Source organism: Amblyomma mixtum, unplaced genomic scaffold (genome assembly GCF_055824585.1).
Source record: "Amblyomma mixtum isolate Tamu unplaced genomic scaffold, ASM5582458v1 scaffold_19, whole genome shotgun sequence".
NCBI lineage: Eukaryota > Metazoa > Arthropoda > Arachnida > Ixodida > Ixodidae > Amblyomma > Amblyomma mixtum.
Window position 1 is genome coordinate 544,436 of NW_028317716.1, and position 18,240 is coordinate 562,675.

Sequence of the window (18,240 nt, forward strand, 5' to 3'; positions counted from 1 at the left end):
TTGGAGCGCCCGGAGCACTGTGCGCAGCCGCTCCAAGTGTTGCTCGAAGGTGGGCGAGAAAATGACGACATCGTCCAGGTATACGAGGCACGTCTGCCACTTGAGCCCGGATAAGACAGTGTCCATCATGCGCTGGAAAGTTGCCGGCGCTGAGCACAGTCCAAACGGGAGCACCTTAAATTCGTATAGACCATCAGGCGTCACAAAAGCAGTTTTCCCGCGGTCTCGCTCGTCCACCTCTATCTGCCAGTAGCCGCTTTTGAGATCTAAAGAGGAAAAGAACCTGGCATCACGTAGTCTGTCGAGTGCATCATCAATCCTAGGGAGCGGGTAAACGTCCTTTTTGGTCACGTTGTTCAGTTTGCGGTAATCAACACAAAATCTCAAGGTGTTGTCTTTCTTTTTCGCGAGGACCACCGGTGATGCCCATGGGCTTGTCGACTGTTGAATGACATCGTCGGCGAGCATTTCGTCCACTTGCCTTTTAATGGCTTCGCGTTCCGTCGAAGAAACGCGGTATGGGCGCTGGCATACGGGTGGTGTAGTCTCGTTGGTGATGATGCGATGCTTTGCGACAGGCGTACGACCGACCCTGGAGCTTGTGGCAAAACAATCCGCGAAGTCGGTTATAAGCGCCGAGAGGAGAGCCTTCTGCTCAGGGGCCAAATCCGGATTGATTCTGACGGACGGAAGGACAGGACATGGTGGAGCCTGGTCTTGAGGGCTTGTCTCCAGGGCGCACACTTGAGGCACCACGGCGAAGTCATGCAGGAAGGCGACAGCCGTGCCCTTGGCGAGGTGCTGCAACTCGTTGGCATAATTTGTAAGGAGCACACTAGCACAACCGTCTTGTAGTTGGACAAGCCCGCGAGCGACGGCTACTCCCTTCTCGAGCAGCAGGGGTACGTGGCTATCAGCGACACCTTCGTAGTCGTGGAATAAATCGTTCCTTACGAGAACTAGCACACTGGACCGGGGTGGCACCATTACGTCGTCGTCAACAAGTCGCAGAGCAGTGAAGCGTGAGTCGTCTGTGTCAGTGCGCGCCACGGCCCGTTTAGTCGAGAACGTGACCCGTGCTTCGTGCAGGTCAATGACAGCACCGTTCGTGTGGAGAAAGTCGAGACCGAGGATCAAGTCCCTCGAACACTCACGGAGGACTACAAATTCGCCGACGTACACAAAACCACGGATATCGACACGAGCTGTGCACCTGCCGGCCGGGATAATCAGGTGACCCCCAGCAGTGCGAATGCTAGGCCCCGGCCACCCCGTCAATACTTTCTTCAGTTATAAGGCAAGGGCCAGGCACATGACAGAATAGTCGGCACCAGTATCCAGCAAAGCGGTCACGTCGATTCCGTCAATTTTGACGCACAAATCGGAGGTAGCGCGTCGGATGCTGTCGCTACTCGCTCCCGGAGAAACATCGTCGCGTGGTAGTGGCGCAGGAGGATCTTCACAAGTCCCGGCATCAGCGGCCTTGCCTCCAGAGGCCGCTGGAATCAGTTTTCCCAGCATGCACTGGGAGAACGGCGTCCGGAGTAGCCTGCGGCTTGACGGGGGCTTGGAGAACGGTAGCGTCTCGGCGACGGTGATCGAGCGTCCTGGTGGCCTGACGTGATGTGGTTCCGGCGCGACGACAGATGGAATGCTATCTCCTGCGGTCGTTCCCCGTTCTGAGGGCACGGGTCGTCCGGCGCGAAACCACGCAGGCCCACGCGGCGGTATGGGCACGCCCTGTAGAGGTGACCCGCCTGGCCACAGTGATAGCAGAGGGGCCGACGATCCGGGGCACGCCACACTTCACTCTTTCGCGGTCGCTGATAGGCTGGCGGAGCGTCACCACGAGGGGAGCTCGACGAGAGCACTGCTGGAGTCGCGGCAGTGACGTCGTACCCAGGGGCCTGGCGCAGGACGGACGCATACGTGGGCCTTGCATCAGGCTGGCGAGGAACCTCGGAAATCTGGTGCTGTTGTGCTGCCAGGCGCACCTCGTCCCGGATGACTTCGCTCAGTGGCGTGAAAGATGGCGTCTCGGACGGCGTACGGAAGGCCTGCAGTTCCTCTCTGACGACAGATCGGACCAGCTCACGTAGAAAGGCCGCGTCGATTCCGGGAGGCATGGAGATGGGATCAGGCCCGAAGGTGTTGACGTCGCGATTGTACTGGCGGGCTCGCTGTTCCAGCGTCTTCTCCATAGTTGCCGCCTCGGTGAGGAACTCTGCCACAGTGCTTGGTGGGCTGCGCACGAGTCCTGCGAAGAGCTCTTGCTTGACACCCCGCATGAGGTGGCGAAGCTTCTTGTCTTCTGTCATGTTGGGATCCGCGCGCTTAAAAAGGCGAGTCATGTCCTCGCAGTACATGCGTACACTCTCGTTGTGGCGCTGGTTTCGCGAGTGTAACGCAGCTTCTGCTCGCTCTCGACGGTCTGCATTCGGAAAAGTGGCTTTAAGATTGCGGCAGAAAGCTTCCCAGGACGTAAACGAAGCTTCATGGTTTTCGAACCATGTCCGAGCCGACTCTTCAAGTGCAAAATAGACATTGTGGAGCTTACGGTTGTCACTCCAGCCGTTGTAACGGGCAACCCGTTCGAATATATCGAGCCAATCCTCGGCGTCCTCGAACAGGTCGCCATGAAACGACGGGGGTGTTCGTGGCTGATGACAGAGGATGTGCGCCTGGAGCCTGGTCTCAGTTGCCATGGCAGCTGGTGACTCCGAAGGCCGGGGTTGCGTCGCCCTGGTTGCAGCCGGAAGGAGTCCAAATTCAGGGGACGCTCCACGGAGGCGGCGGCCGCGGCGCTGGTGAACTGGGGTGAGATCCGTATTGGTCGGTAGCCTACGCGGGTCTGGAAGCGTACCCCGCACCTCCACCAGATTTGTCACGAATATTACACGGCACACCGTTAGATACACAAGAACTGTTCCAGTCTGCCGAGCGGTCACCAGCAAGCAGGCGAAACACTTCTTCTTCCTCGTCACAAGCGAGATGGCGGAGCACTTCTTCTTCGTCCACTTCTAAGCTGTATCAATATCACCGGCGTACAGGGCGTGGCGTTTACCCTGTACCTGGTTGGTCAAGGAGAGTGGACGCGGTTCTCGTCGGCTCCGCGAAACGGATGTCCTACTGCCAAACCATCGATCAGCATCGCTCAACACTAGTTGAGGTGTGTCCAGCAGGTTACCACGCACCCGTACACACCATTTTCATCCAGGTGGGCCTGCATTTGGCGATTTTACGGGGTTGTGTCTGTCGATCACATTGGCGCCGCTGCTAAGCCTAAGGCTTGGCGACGACGCCGGGCCGCCGACGCGGCACTAGGCGCGGCCACCATGAGTCTTGCACGGGGCTACGACCCGGAAAGCATGCAAGTAGTGGAGCTACAGGCTGCGAAGAAACCAGTCTTCGATGAAGCCACCGAATATGCTATTCGGAAGAAATTAGAAGAGCAAGAGCGAGCGTCCGCGAAGCGCGTGAGCTCGGAACGCCAGGAACGCTTGCGCGGTGGCGACGCTGCTGACGGCCTCGACCCCACTTCGGCGCCAAGCAAACCGCTTCAACCGAGGCGTTGGAGACCAGAGGTGGTGCCCAAGTTCGGCACTGAGGACTCTGTTGTCGTCGTGAAACCCAAGGGAACGCTGAACTTGTCAAATTACAAGGGTACCCATCAGATAGGAGAAGCTATATATGCTGCGGCCGGCATCGAACGCAAATCACAAGCGCTTGCAATTTGGCCAGCGTGGGATCAGAACATAGTCACTGTTGGAATCCGAGACGCAGCGCTTATTCGGCAAGTCCTCGCGGTGGAGAGTCTACGGATTGGCGGCCAGTTACAAACGGTGCAGGTCTCCCTCAAGATGCCCAAAAATACGTGCCGTGGAGTAATTCAAGTGGCTTCCAAAGTGTCCGAAGCAGATATTGCTCAAGCTATTTACTCGCCAGGCACTTCCGTGGTGGGTGTGAGGAAATTAGGAGAGTCGAACGCGGCGGTGATTACATTCGAGGGCCGTAAAGTGCCGTTCAACGTTTTTTACTGGGGAGAGGCTGTGCCCGTCCGTCTCTACCGGAAGACCACACCAGCTTGCACCCGCTGCGGAACAGTGGGACATAGAGCGGACGTTTGCCCTAATCCACGAGATAAGCTCTGCTGGGCCTGTGGAACTATCATCCAAGAAGAGGGGCACGACTGCCAGCCCCGATTCCTAGTCTGTGGAGGCGGACATCTCACGAACTCCGCGGACTGCACCTGGAAATACAGGAATGGTGCCGGAGCCGGGCGGAAGCCTGGCGGAAGAAAATCCAGCAACCAGCGTAAATCCAGAGAGGACCGGAAGAATTCAGGGCCTGGGCCGCAATCACAGAAGAAGCGGATGGGGACTCCGTCACCGGGTCCCGCAGCGAGGACCGCAACGGGGGCGTCCCGGCAGGGGACTGAAGGAAGCGGTCGACCAGGTGACAAGAAATCGGGAAAAGCCGGATCGGAGGAGACCACGGGCAGCAAGGTGAGCTGGGCACAAGTTGCCGCTTCCCCGCCTCCCACGTTGGCTGTTGAGAAACTTAAGGAGGAAAATAGCAGATTGAAAGAGGAACTAGCGAAGTATAAAAGTCAGGAACTGGGAACACCGGCAGGGGGAGTAAATATGCCAGAAACACCTGGGGTATCTGCAATGGAGGAGGATGCCTCCCTCCCTCCTACTGAACAGGCACTAACTCCTGTCCCCCAGGGTGAAAAAAAGGAGGAAAAGGAGAGAAACAGTAACGTAGTGGCAACGGAGACCGATAAGGGGGCCGTTGTCAGAGAGAAAGAAGCCAGGATTGAGGCTATTGTGGAGCGATATTTGCGGAACGACCTTCCGCGTTTGGAAGCTCGCATAACGCAAAATATACAGGCGAGCCTCGAAGGAACTCTACAAATTATTATTGAAAAAACGTTCAGGCAGCTATTGAGAGGGGCATTCAGGCAGCGGTAGAGGGGGTCTTACAGGGCATCTTAGAGCCCCGTCTGATTTAGCTGCAAGCCTTTGAAATCAGAATCGATCGGAAACTTCAGGAGCTTGCGGAGTGTACGCGGACGAAGGTTCCAAAATTAACTGACCGCGTGACTAATAGGCAGCTTGCAGCTGATGATTCGCCCAACACTGGGGCGGACGCGCCAAGCGCGATTTCCTTTAGTGTTCAACATGGCACGCCCTCCTAAATTGCAGATTTTGCAGTGGAACTGCCGGGGGTTCAGAAAGAAGAGGGATTCGCTACAGCAATACGTAGATTCGTTGGATAAATTACCAGATATTATTGCCCTGCAGGACGTCAATACGGAAGCCAAACTCAGACCATACAGCACGCATCAAAACAGCTCATCCACTTGCATTCTGGTGCATAAGGATTGCACGGCTGTGACAATTGAGCTGGATTTAGTCACTGAGGTGGAACATACATTTATTCAGCTTTTACCGAACGTACGCACTAGCAGAAGTGCGTATGTGTTGAACATATATAGTCGACCGAAGAACACGGGTGCGAATTCGATGAGATTTTCCAAAAGGCCGCGCAATTGGCAAAAAGTGCACCTCTCATCATTGTGGGGGATTTTAACGCATATAGCTTCTTGTGGGGATATAGTAAGGAGGATATTAAGGGCAGGAGACTCGCTGCGGCCATATCGGACCTAGCACTGACGATTCTTACTGACCCGCAGCATCCCACGAGGATTGGCAACAGTGTCTCGAGAGATACATGTCCAGATCTCTCGTTGGTTAAAGGAGCGAGAAACTATGATTGGCACAACACGCAGGAGACCTTAGGGAGTGACCACTGCATTCTCAAGATCTGCCTCGACTACAATAAGCATCGCAGACCGAGAGGGAAAGCACGGCTCACGGACTGGTCGTTGTTCCGACAGGCGGAAGACTCTATGCTCAACGCGCCCATTGAAAAGTACGAGGAGTGGGCTGAGTCGCTGCTGAGAGTCAGGGACCGCTTCACACGTACGCTTCAGACATTAGAAGAAGTCCCGGCTATTGACAACCACCTACTACATCTATGGGAGACCAGAAGAAGTCTCACACGGCGGTGGAAAAGGCAAAAACATAACCGCAAGCTCAAGATCAAGATCGCAAAATTAAGCTTGCAAGCAGAAGAGTATGCACGATCCCTGGCCAAAAACAACTGGTTGGCCAAATGCGACTCCATGAAAGGCACCCTCAGCACCAAGGCGGCGTGGAGTCCTCTTAGATGTTTGATAGAGCCCTCCAAGTCTCGCGGGGATCAGCAACGTAATCTCAAGAGAGCCCTACACGGCTTCGCGGGCACGGACCAGCAGCTAGTTCAGCCCTCGTGAGCAAGTACCTCTGTACAGTGAAAGACAATGAGCCAGTACAGGATTATGAGGGTATGGACAATCCGGACCTGGACAGAGAGTTCGAAGTCGAGGAAATACAGGCGGCACTTATGGCCATGAGGCGGGGCACGGCGCCAGGGAACGACAGGGTGACGGTGGGATTGCTTGTCAATCTCAATCAGCAAGCGCTTGAACATCTCACGCAGTACATCAACGAATGCTGGAAAAGTGGACAGTTACCCAAGGCATGGAAGACGGCTGATGTCAGATTTATTCCCAAGCCTGGAAAGGAGGTGAACATCAATAACCTCAGGCCCATCTCGCTTACGTCGTGCGCCGGGAAACTGATGGAGAAGGCGGTACACATGCGACTTTCTACGTATATAGAAGACCACAATATTATACCTCACACAATGTTTGGGTTCAGGGCACACTTGTCAACCCAGGACGTGTTACTGCAGCTGAAGATGGAGGTTATCGATCCCCCGCGCAAACGAAACAGTAGGGCCATACTAGCATTAGATCTGAAGGGGGCTTTCGACAACGTGAAGCATTCCAAGATTCTGGACAATCTACAGGGTACTCACTGCGGAAAGCGTACCTTTGATTACATCAAGGCTTTCTTGCAAGATAGGCAAGCGCACATCAGGATTGGCGACACGAGATCCGAGGCGATACCCATGGGCACCAGGGGGACGCCTCAGGGAGCAGTCCTTTCTCCACTGCTCTTCAACGTTGCCCTCATGCATCTGCCGGAACAACTTAATGCCATAAGGGGAATCCGCCACGCCCTATACGCGGATGACATAACCATATGGACAACGGAGGGAAACATGGGACAGATGGAGGAGGCCCTCCAAGAGGCTGCCAGTACGGTTGAAAAGTATGCTGAAGAATGCGGACTGCGCTGTTCCCCGGATAAGTCGGAGCTCCTCGTCCTGCGAGGGAAGGGGGATACTGCATCGCTGGAAATCTCGGTCCATGATACACCTATTCCCGAGGTGGAAACAATACGGATTTTGGGGCTGCTCATTAACAACAAGGGTGTGAACGCAGCAGCTATCACCAAGCTCCGAACGGTGTGCGAACAAGTTATCCGTATGATATCTCGGATCACAAGCAAGAAAAACGGCATGCAAGAACAGGATACCCTTCGACTAATACAGGCCTTTGTCATCTGCAGGATAGTGTACGTGGCCCCGTACCTTCGTTTGAGGAAGACCGATCTAAACCACCTGGACGTTATCATTCGAACGGCTTATAAGAAGGCACTCGGCCTACCCATGAAAGCATCTACGGAGCGTCTACTAAAACTAGGGGTACACAACACAGCTGATGAATTGATTAGCGCCCATCTTACAAGCCAGGTAGTGCGACTGGCCACAACTACGACCGGCCGCAGGGTCTTGGAAGATTTAAACATTAGCTTTCCGCAGCAAGTGGCTGGGAGACAAGATATACCTAAAGAGTGGAAGAGCAAATTCCTTACGCTTCCGCTTCCCAAAAACATGCACCCGAAGCATCATCATGCTAGACGAGTGGCGAGGAGCAAGAAGATGAACGAGTGCTATTCAACAAAAGAAGGAGCCTTCTTCGTGGACGCTGCGGGTCCTGTACAAAGAATATCAACAATCTAAGTGGTGCACCAAATGCAAGTCGTGGACGGGCTTTCAGTTCGTAACGGGGATACACAGGCTATGGAGGAAGTAGCGATAGCCCTAGCCGCAACGCACTCCGAATCTAAATACATAGTTACAGATTCCCAGGCGGCTTATAGAAACTATATGCGTGGCAGAATCACACCGCTAGCCTGCAAAATTCTTAGTCAATGTAGGACTTCAGCTGAACGGAAGGAATTAATATGGGTACCAGGTCACCAGGGAGTTGAAGGAAACGAGCGCGCACACGCTTCGGCCCGAGCTTTTCTTCCCCGGCATCCTTCTACGTCCTCCCTTCCTGATTCTGGCTCCCCCTCTCCGCTAACGACATATTCAGAAATATTGCAACATTTGCGCTTTGAAAGGCAGACACTCCCGAGGCCCACTAAGGGTCTCAGTAAATCAGAGGAATGTCACCTTCGCAGGCTACAAACTATGTCTTTCAATAACCCAGCTACGCTTCACGCCATTGAGCCCGAGTCCTTTTCGGCACAGTGCAAATTTTGTGGCCAGAAGGCAAACTTGTACCACATGGTATGGGCTTGTCAGAAAAATTACAGCATTGAGATCATAAATCAGCCAACGCGGGAGGGCTGGGAGGCGGCCCTGTCCAGCTCAGACCTCGAGGAACAACGAGCCCTCGTCGCCAGAGCACGGGCAGCGGCTTTCACCAACGGCGTCCCGGACTAGGGACCCGATCAGCCTTCCCTTCAACTAAGGCTTTAATAAACGTTTTCATCGTCATCCTGTACCTGATTGAGAAGGGGTGGGAGGTTTAGGAGTGCAATGTTGAAGAGAAGTCGGGATAGTACTGCCGCTTGCGGAGTGGCTCTCGTGCCCATCTTCACTTGCGTTGTTTGTTTTGCGCCGGTGCTGATGTTTACGGTTCTGTCCGTAAGGAAATCGCAGATGTATGAGTAAACTCGCTGGCCACAGTTCGTGCTGTGGAGGTTGTTTAGGATCGTGGAGTGCTTGCCGTTGTAAAACGCTCTTTTGAGGTCGACAGCTAGAAGCGCTCGGTCACTGTTTCTGCGTGCGGGATAAATTAATTCGCGTTTGATTTGCAGAAGCACGTCATGGGTGGACAAGTGTGCCCTGAATCCAAACATCGTTGTCCTCAAGATAGTTAGAGAGACGGGTGTGGACTGCCTTTTCCATGAGTTTGCCTGCGCATGACGTGCGGGATATGGGGCGCAGGTTTTCAATGCTGATTTTCTTGCCGGGCTTCGGGATAAAGTGACACTGGCTGTTTTCTATGCTTGCGGAATTGTGCCAGTACGCCAAGATTCGTTTATGTAATCCGTGAGTTGCTGCAGAGCCTCCGTGCCGAGGTTGGCCACAAGTCCGACCGTAATTTTGTCTTGTCCCGGGGCTGTGCCTCGGCGCATATCTGCTAGTGCTGCAATTATTTTCTCCAAAATGAAGTCTCTATCTAGGTTTTCTCTCGGTTCCCCCAGGTACTCCTTATTGTAGGGTTGTGGGTCTCTCGCGGTGCAGACATAGCGACGCGTGAGTTCATCCACGAGTTCGTGATCCGTGCCTTGAACGCCGTGTAGTGCTCGATGCCAATTTCTGCGTTGTTCACTTTTCGTTTTCCGAGGGCCAATTAGGCATCGTAGAACGTTCCACGTGGCCTTGGTGTCTATGCGGCCTTTGAGGGATTCGCATTTTCGTAGCCAATTGGCGCGAGCGAGGTCCCATGCGGGTTGTTCCGCTTGAATAGTAAGGTTGGCGATTCGAATTCTGAGTTTCCTTTATTGCCTTTGTTTTTTCCACCGTTTTGTAAGACCACGTCTGGCTCCCCAAAGATGTAGGAGGTTGTTATCAACAGCTGGGTGGTCCTCCGTGGTGGCGACGGTTTTTGTGAGCTTTTCTTTGAGGCCGAGAATGGAGGCCGCCCAATCTTCGTTACTGGTAGTTTGGTGTCCTTCCTGAATGTCTCCCAGTCTGTAATTCTGGCTTTCCCTCATGGTTTGCTGTGCTTGTTACTTTCGAAGATAGTCTGCAGCACGTAGTGGTCACTGCCTAGCGTTTCTCCCGTATTGAGCCAATCATAGTTGCGGGCTTTGCGGACGAGCGTGAGGTCGGGGGAAGTATCCCGTGTTATGCTGGTGCCGACTCGCGTTGGGTGCTGCGGTTCCGTGAGGAGGGTCAAGGCCATATCAGCGATGGCGGATGCTAGTTTTCTGCCTTTAGCGTCTTCCCTCGGGTAGCCCCACTGAGGGTAGAAGCATTAAAGTGGCCAACTATAGTTAGGGGAGCTTTTTGGGCTTCTCTTGGTGCTTTAAGAAAGATCGCCTCAAAGGCTACGCGTGCTGTTTGGGGTGACTATAGATATTGAGTATGTAGGTGCCGATGCTGTTTCTGTGCTGTGGTAGTAGCTTTATGAAGGTATATTCAATGTCGCTGTGTAGATTAAGGTCTACAGTGGTTGCCGTGCATGATTGGTGGACCAAGATGCATGTCGAGGGATTTCTTTGAGGTGTTGAATATCCTCTGATCTTAGACTCCAATTCACTTCTTGCAGGGCCATTATTTGCGGCGTATGGGCATGAGAGTCTATGTATTGTTGTAATGTTTCCCTCTTCCGTTTAAGTCCCCTGCAGTTCCACTGTAGGATAGTAAGTTTAGGTCTGGGTTATGGCGCCATGCTGATGATTAAATCGTGCGTCTCATCATGTGGTCCCCCCTCAGGTCGTTGATATAGCTGAGTGCTTAGTAGGTGACGAGTTCCCATTTTACCCTGTAGCTTTGTGGCCTTATTCTGAGAAGCATCTTATAATTCCTGAAGTTTCCGGTCAATTCTAATCTCCTGCGCTTGCATTCTGATTAGAACTGGCTCGAGGGTTTCCATCATGGGTTTAATAACCGATTGGAACATGCTTTTGATTGTCGTCTCGGGCTCAAGGCCACTTGATGGGGCTATGGCGAAACGTTCGAGCAAAATATGTAGAAAAGTATCTGGCAGGCAAGGTGAATACGGTATACACCAACGCCGTGCACTACCCCTACAAAAGGGTAAGATGTAGTGATAAATTCGAACTATAAGGAAATCTCTTGCGCATCGGCATGGGATTGCACGATAACCGAAGGAGAAAAAATGGCTGTTGCTCTAGCGGCCGTGGAGGGATACCGCGCAATCAGACCTCTAGTAATCCTCACAGACTCCAAAGAGGCATGCCGTAACTATATGAACGGCAGAATCAGTCGGAAAGCACTTCGCATTCTCCTTCGCGCAGACTTTCCCACACAACCAGTCAGACACACTTTTTTGTGGATACCGGGACCCTCTGGAATGAGGGCAACCAGGAGGCCGATGAAGTAGCTCGCGAGCACACGAACCGGGCGCTTCAACACGCGGCCCCTGAGGAGTTCTCGCGGGTAGTCCCGGAGTATTCGGAGATATTAAATTATTACAGAGGAATGAGGGCAAAGTATCCTGCCCCTCAAAACCTTTTAAATCAACAAGAAGCAGTATACTGGCGGAAACTGCAAACTGGAACGTTTCCAAACTTACATATACTAAGCAAAGTGTACCCGGATCAATAAAGGGACATATGCGCATGGTGTGGGGCCAAACTCACCTTATATCTTACCACGTGGCAATGCAAAAGAAACGAGGTTTTCCATAGAATACATATCTGAGTGCTGAACAGTGGGAGAGTTTGCTCTCCAGCGGCAACCCAGTTCTCCAGAGAGAACTGGTCCAAGCCAAGTGAGCAGCCAAACTCAGCGGTGCCTTGGAATAGGGGTGCCGACCTTTGTCGACCGTAATAACTTGTAAAATAAAGCAAATAAAGATTATCCTACCCTATCCCACACCGTCAGCTACATTTGTCGGCGAAAATAAAGTTTATCCTCCTCCTCCTCCTTAAGCACCTGCGGTCGATAACGTTGGCAGCACGGAGGCTTTTGATTTTGTGCAAAGGAAAGGCACAGAACTACCTCCCTAGGTCAGTGGACACTTCAATCGCGCTTTGAGGCACAAGTTGATGTGGTGTACCTGTAAAACCTAGAGTTCCTGTATATGCTACCAAAGGTAGCAGAGTTGCGCGTCTGTTTTCCCTCGCCGCTCCGAACACCATTCGCCGCGAGGCGGTCACATGATTTTCGTGACGTCGTGTGTTCTACACTCCGCGGAGAAGGTGACTTCACAGGTGCAGCGCCGAGCGAACCCTTGTCAGCTCGACGCTTCATGTGAGCCCGCGCTGTCGGCTACATTCATTTGTTTTCCGTGCACACCTGTGGCGTCAGGTTTGGTGTTCCGAAGTGGCAGTGACGGGCGCAGTCGTCGGCTATGACTGGATGCAGTGCGCCAAACTGCAGCAACCGCAAGGGAAACGGCAATGCGTTTTACGCAGTGCCATGTGGAAGGTCGGCGGCCGAAGTGCGTCGGCGCCTCAAGTGGCTCTTGAGAATGAACCGCGATAAGCGCACCCCGAAGGGAACTCGGATATGCGAGGTAAGGGGTTCGTTTTATTTACTCGAAATATAATCTTTGTGTTCTTGTTCTGTTAAGCGGCTGGACAACTGTCGCGCTACCCAGTGCTGTACAGAGATGAGCAGGCCTGTCGAGCGCTGGTAAATCTCTGGTAAAGTGTGTAAAGGGACGGTTGACGTGAAATCTTATCGCAGCTACCTTGTTGCGGGCACTGCGCTTGCTTTTTGGTCGTTCGTGTAGGTAGGAAACAGCGCATGGGCTCAAGCGTTGGCCGTGAAAACCGCTGCCTGCTTTATAATATCACTGTTTGTGCTGTGTAAGCCGCAGCTCGAGGGCTTGCTGCTCACAGTGTTTACATGTGAATTAGCTCGCGCATGTCCACTTCTTCTGACTCGTTGGTCGATTTTCAAGAGATATGAGTGAAGCAGTAGGTTTTACTTTCAGCCAGGAGAGTAAAAATGTATTGAGTTCAGTGTGCTTATCAGCTGAAATGCGAAAGCCTTTCCCTATCCTGTCTTTCTCCCTTCGTTTTTCATTTTCTTTTCTTTGTTGCTTTATATTCTTTTTTATGTTTATCTTTTTTAAATTTTGCGCTTTTCATATTTCATTTTTAATTTTTATTCGTAAAACTTTCATTTTTATTTTTTCATTTGGTTTGACAAGCTGAGTGGACACTTCTTGTACACGTTTCCTGCGGACAGGTCTTGTCTGCCAAGAAAGGCTTTCGTCTTAATATTGTTTCCTTCTTTTCTTGAGACTTCCTTCACTTCATTTCACAACACACGTTAATTCCATGTTAATGTATCACTGGCATTTTGTCCTCATATGTCGCCACTGTTTCACTGATGATAAACAGCTGTTGTTACTCAGAAAATGACATGTTAAGAAGATTATAAAGCGCTATTATTCAAGTGTAGAGATTCGCATGAACCATGTGCGTCAAGGCTGCTAATTAGTGCAAGAGTGAACTTGCGAGCTGTAAAGGCTTTCTCAAACCGACCTCTGGGGTATCAGGTACGAAAAGTATCCTCGGACCGTTTATTTATAGTTTTTGGTTGTCCAACCTTACGGTCTGGTCGTCTTCCAGTGGTGCCATACTGTACGGCTTACGCCAACACTAAACAGCAATTACAGTTTTAGAGCTGATGAGAAAATGTACAACATGGGGAAAAATTGCACTTATAGTACCAGTGCAGGTAAATGTTTTGTCCACTCCCATCGTAGGATCTGTAGAAACTTGTCATGAATTGCCATTTTCAGCATTGCTGCTCATGGTAAAACTTGGCCGGTGAATTGTTCTTGTACGTGCTTTTTTTCTTTATGATTATCTTGTATTACAAATACATGCAGGATCATTTCGAGCCAGACCAATTTGAGATGTACAGCAAAAATGGAAGAAAAGAGCTCAAGCCAGATGCTCTCCCTACTATATTTTGCAGTGAGTTCACAGTGATGAAGTCTCTATAAGCTCATCATTTAAATGAGCTCCAACAATGCAAACTTGTTCATGCAGGCAAGGAGGCATTAGAAAATGGCGCAGTTATGGAGTCGACCTCATCAACTACAGGCGGTCTGCTTAGTCCCTGAAGATCGTTGTTTTGTGTAACAAATAGTGATCACTAATAATTTTTGGTTATTCCTATTTTATCCCTGCCGCTCATCCTTTGAAGCAAGAAGAGCAATATATGCTTAGCGATGCATGTGCGGAGACTCAAGGAAACAAAGCAGTCGTAGAGTCAATCCCATCTACGTCAGGTGCAGTCTGTTTATTCAATCAAGAGTTTTGTTGAGCATGACAAATAGCAGGCACTAATATATTTGTACATTTTTTATCCCAAAGATTCTGTGACAGAAGAATCGTTCAGTCTATTTGAACGTACCAAGACCTTGACTTCAACATCATGTGAGATGAAAATCTTAATGTCCTGCTGAGAACATAGAGAATAATAATATTCAATTTCTTCATATCATCCTTATTCTGTAGGCATGGAAATGACAGAGTCAGCCAGAACCTATTCCCCTTTCCTTGAAAAGCAACCTCCTCTAGCTTTGGAAGGTAAGACAGTGGCCATGTTCTCGACTTGGCTGTGCTGATAGTATTATCCGTGAAGCATAGAGTATGTCTTGATTCAGCACTTTATTTTGCAAGTCTCATTGTGTTAGTAAAATATCTCCAGCTCTTTTGACAGCATAATGCTAAACTTGCAGGTAAAACAAACACCGGACCAACCTGTTTACTTTGATTCCTGCCATCTGCAAACTCCAGCAGGTAATGTGGCCATTTTTTTAAAAACTGAGGCTTGGAAAAAGCTCATAGTTTCATTACACAAGCTTTTCTGCAGTATTTGCACCTGAAGTTCTGCCCATTCAGTCCATAATTAATTGTATGAGGAACTATTGCATATTTCCCAACTTCATCTCAATGTCAAACTTGGTATGCCTGTAACTTTCATTGTTCTGTGTTCTTGACATAATAGCTTCGAAAAAAGCACAGCTTTGGGTGCTTGGCTGTCTGGGTGTGCAGGGTTACATTAAGGGTGGTTGTTTCCTTCTACTGTTTCTCTTGCTATTATTTCTTCAAGTAGAAGCGAACTTGCCCAATCGTGAGCTTTAATCTACAGCACATAAAACCGTGCTCAGTAGGCAAAATCTTTTTCTTTATTTGCAAGCAGTGTAGTGCATGCTCAAGCTGTCTTATATTTTTATCTCTGCACAGGACGTTCAAAAACGAAAAGAGAGTTAGGCTTGGCGCGGCGTCTCAACGTCGAGCAGAAGCGACGACGCAAAGCCGAAAAGGAAAGGGATGAGCTCCGGGATTCGCTTGGCCTTATCCTTTCCGATGACCAGCTCAAGGCACTGGAAAAGGGGACCATGAGGGGAAGCTCATGGTCTCCAGGCACACTTCAGAAGGCACTCCACTTTAAAGTAGCTTGTGGAAGCAAGGACTACCAATTTGTAAAGGAAAACGTTGTTCCCTTGCCTGCGACGAGAACTCTGCAGCAGCACATGGAACACCTAAAGTTCAAGCCCGCTGAATGTTACATTTAACTTTGACTCCGAAGCGTACAAAAGACTCATTTGTGTTTTTTATGCAACTGTGCTTGTGCAGGGATCTTGGAGGAGGTTTTCACTGCACTGACGGAGAAAGTGGCCACACTGGCTCGGGAAGAGCGCCATGCCTGCATCTTAATGGATGAAATGCAAATTTCCCCTGGCTTGGATTACGATGCACCATCAGGATGCATTATAGGTAGAGCAAATATCTCATTCTTTGTATTCATATCGCCATGGATGAATGACCTTTATATACTAATGTTAACCTCAAAAATCTCAAAGCATGCTTGGACTTGTCGTGATTATTTGAGACAAAATGCTTACCACTAATTACTGTGCTTTTGGTTATCAAGACTCTATCCCATTCACAAAATGTTACCTAATGCGGCATAATGAATGTATTTAGCGCTTAGTATAATAACACCCCACTGAAATACATAGTAGTGGTACCTAATTTGCACAAAAGGTTACTTAAATACCCAGTTTCTTTGTATCATTCCTACTATGTATGGCACTCTGATTGGATTGTCTATGCTTGCATTTTTCAGGTCAACCAACAATAAGCCCTTCAAACAAAACTGCCAAGGAAGAGCTTGCCACACATGCATTGGTCATCATGCTAGGGGGCATAACAAGCAGATGGAAGCAAGTTGTGGCTTACCATTTTACATGTAAGTGATCAGATAGTTTCATTCCATAGGTTAGTTTTCTACAAAGGACTGCACTAGCTGAAATGAACTCGGGCAAAAAAATGAATTGAGTGCTAGGTTTGTAGAAGAACGCATTAAAAAATAGTGCTGAATTTTTTTATTGTCTTCTTTTGAACTCTGCAGCAACACTTAGCCAATGCTTATTTAAGCACGAATCACAAAATAATAGTTGAAAGAAAGGCAAAGGTGTTTCTTAATTATTTGAAGACAAATATTTGCCCATTATGTTACGTACACATTAGGCTTGTGCGATAACCACACGGATATTTACTTCTGGGAGAAGCCTTTTGGCAGGGTGTAATTCTACTTTATAGTTGCTCATCAAATCTGTTAAAAAGCATTGTACCTTGCACATGGTGTGCATGTATGTTCTAGCAAAGGGTATGCTACTCTCTAAATTAACTTCAGTAATCCATTGGAATGCTATGGTATCTGACAGTGTCACTTTCGTCCGTTATACATGAGGCCTCATGATAATGATCCTGTATTCTCGCAGGCTCATCTTTCAATGCAGAGGAGGCAAAAAACTGCCTTTTCAAGATTATTCGTCGTGCCGAAGATTTGGGCATCACCGTTAGTGCAGTTGTGACTGACATGGGACCAGGCAACTTGGCCATATGGCGCCTGTGTGGCATTCAAGTCACCAAGTACGGGAAACCTAGTGTGTCTTGCTCTCATCCTTGCGGCGGAGGAAGACGACTGTACTTTTTGGCAGACGCTCCACATCTGTTAAAAAATCTGAGGGGCCACCTTGTTTGAGGGCAGCTCATAATGATGGACAAGTCCACAATGGAAAAGGACAACCTGCCCAGTAATAAGGCAAGCCTCATAAATTATGTTTCCAGACAATTTTTGCTATCCACTAGACTGCCTAGAGTAAGGCATTGCAACTCCAAGATAGAACAAGCTTAACTTCAGGATGTTTACAAACCTATGATACAGTTGAGAATTCTTCATACTCACCTTTTTCTTCGATTTAACAACACTTGCTACTTTTTTTAGCCAATTTCTATGTTCAAAACACACCTTTTGACGGCATGTGCATCTGACTAGCACAAGGCACTACAATTTATACCACAAGTCATTGTTTGTTACTTTCTGTCTTCATTTTTGTTCTGAATTCAGCTTAATATTTTTAGCTGGTGCTCCTAAAAGCACGGTCCACTCACTCTTACTTCCGTGCTTCAGCGGGTAGCATGAATTGGAGTTGTAGAATGCCTATATTGACACACAATAAAGCAAGCAACATAGTTATAGAAAGCAGGAATATTAATAAGAACGCACTATCATGCACGTTGTGAGCTGCGTCGTGCAAGGTGTTTGGAGCACAGTTCACAAAGCAGTGTAAGTCGAGCCATGCAGGAAAGTTATTCGTTTAGCGTGCAATGAAAAGAACAGAGTACCTTGAATTTTTGTGCATATGGTGCTCTGTATGGCAGTCCATTTGCTTGAAATAGATTGGACACCTATTGCTTCACTTTGGTCTATTTGCAGGGCAAATTGAGTGTGTTAGTACGCAATAAAAATGAGGTCTTCTAACAGGCCATTTCACGAACACTACTATTTGTTCTACATTTTTCTAAACTAAGCGCAAGAAACAGCTATATTATTTTCGCTGTTATAAATGTTGGCTTTTCTTTTGTAGCAGGCTTTTTGTATTGTGTGCGCCTACTCACACTCGTAGACCTCTACCTTTACGTTCAGCTAAGGAGTCCAGAAGTATTTCCGTGATAGGAAATGCAGCAGCGTAACCATGCATGCACACTTTGTTGTGGGCACCATCGGGCTTTTTCTGGTTTTTGCAGGCCTCCCAGGAGTATGTCAAACAGGCGTGCGAAATTGATTCCAAGCACAAGATCAAGCTTATGCCCCATTTGAAACTGCGTGACTTGGACCCAAATCATTTTGAGAAAATGAATGTGTCATCAGCGCACGCCCTTTTGCACCACTCCACTGCTGCGGGCCTGAGATACCTAGTCCAAAATGACATCCTTCCCAAGGAAGCCATCACAACAGCTTTTTTCACAGAGCAGGTTT

The 18,240-nt window shown here is 49.5% G+C and overlaps 1 protein-coding gene across 1 annotated transcript; it reads left to right on the forward strand.

Annotated features, from left to right (window-relative positions):
* Positions 1–3,230: 3,230 nt before the first annotated feature.
* On the forward strand, positions 3,231–14,026 carry LOC149324753 (uncharacterized). The gene is made up of 3 exons (XM_089565286.1): positions 3,231–4,661; positions 5,903–5,987; positions 13,953–14,026. The coding sequence occupies exons 1-3, from the start codon at positions 3,336–3,338 to the stop codon at positions 14,024–14,026; spliced, it is 1,485 nt and encodes a 494-aa protein (XP_089421412.1). The 5' UTR covers positions 3,231–3,335.
* Positions 14,027–18,240: the final 4,214 nt, after the last annotated feature.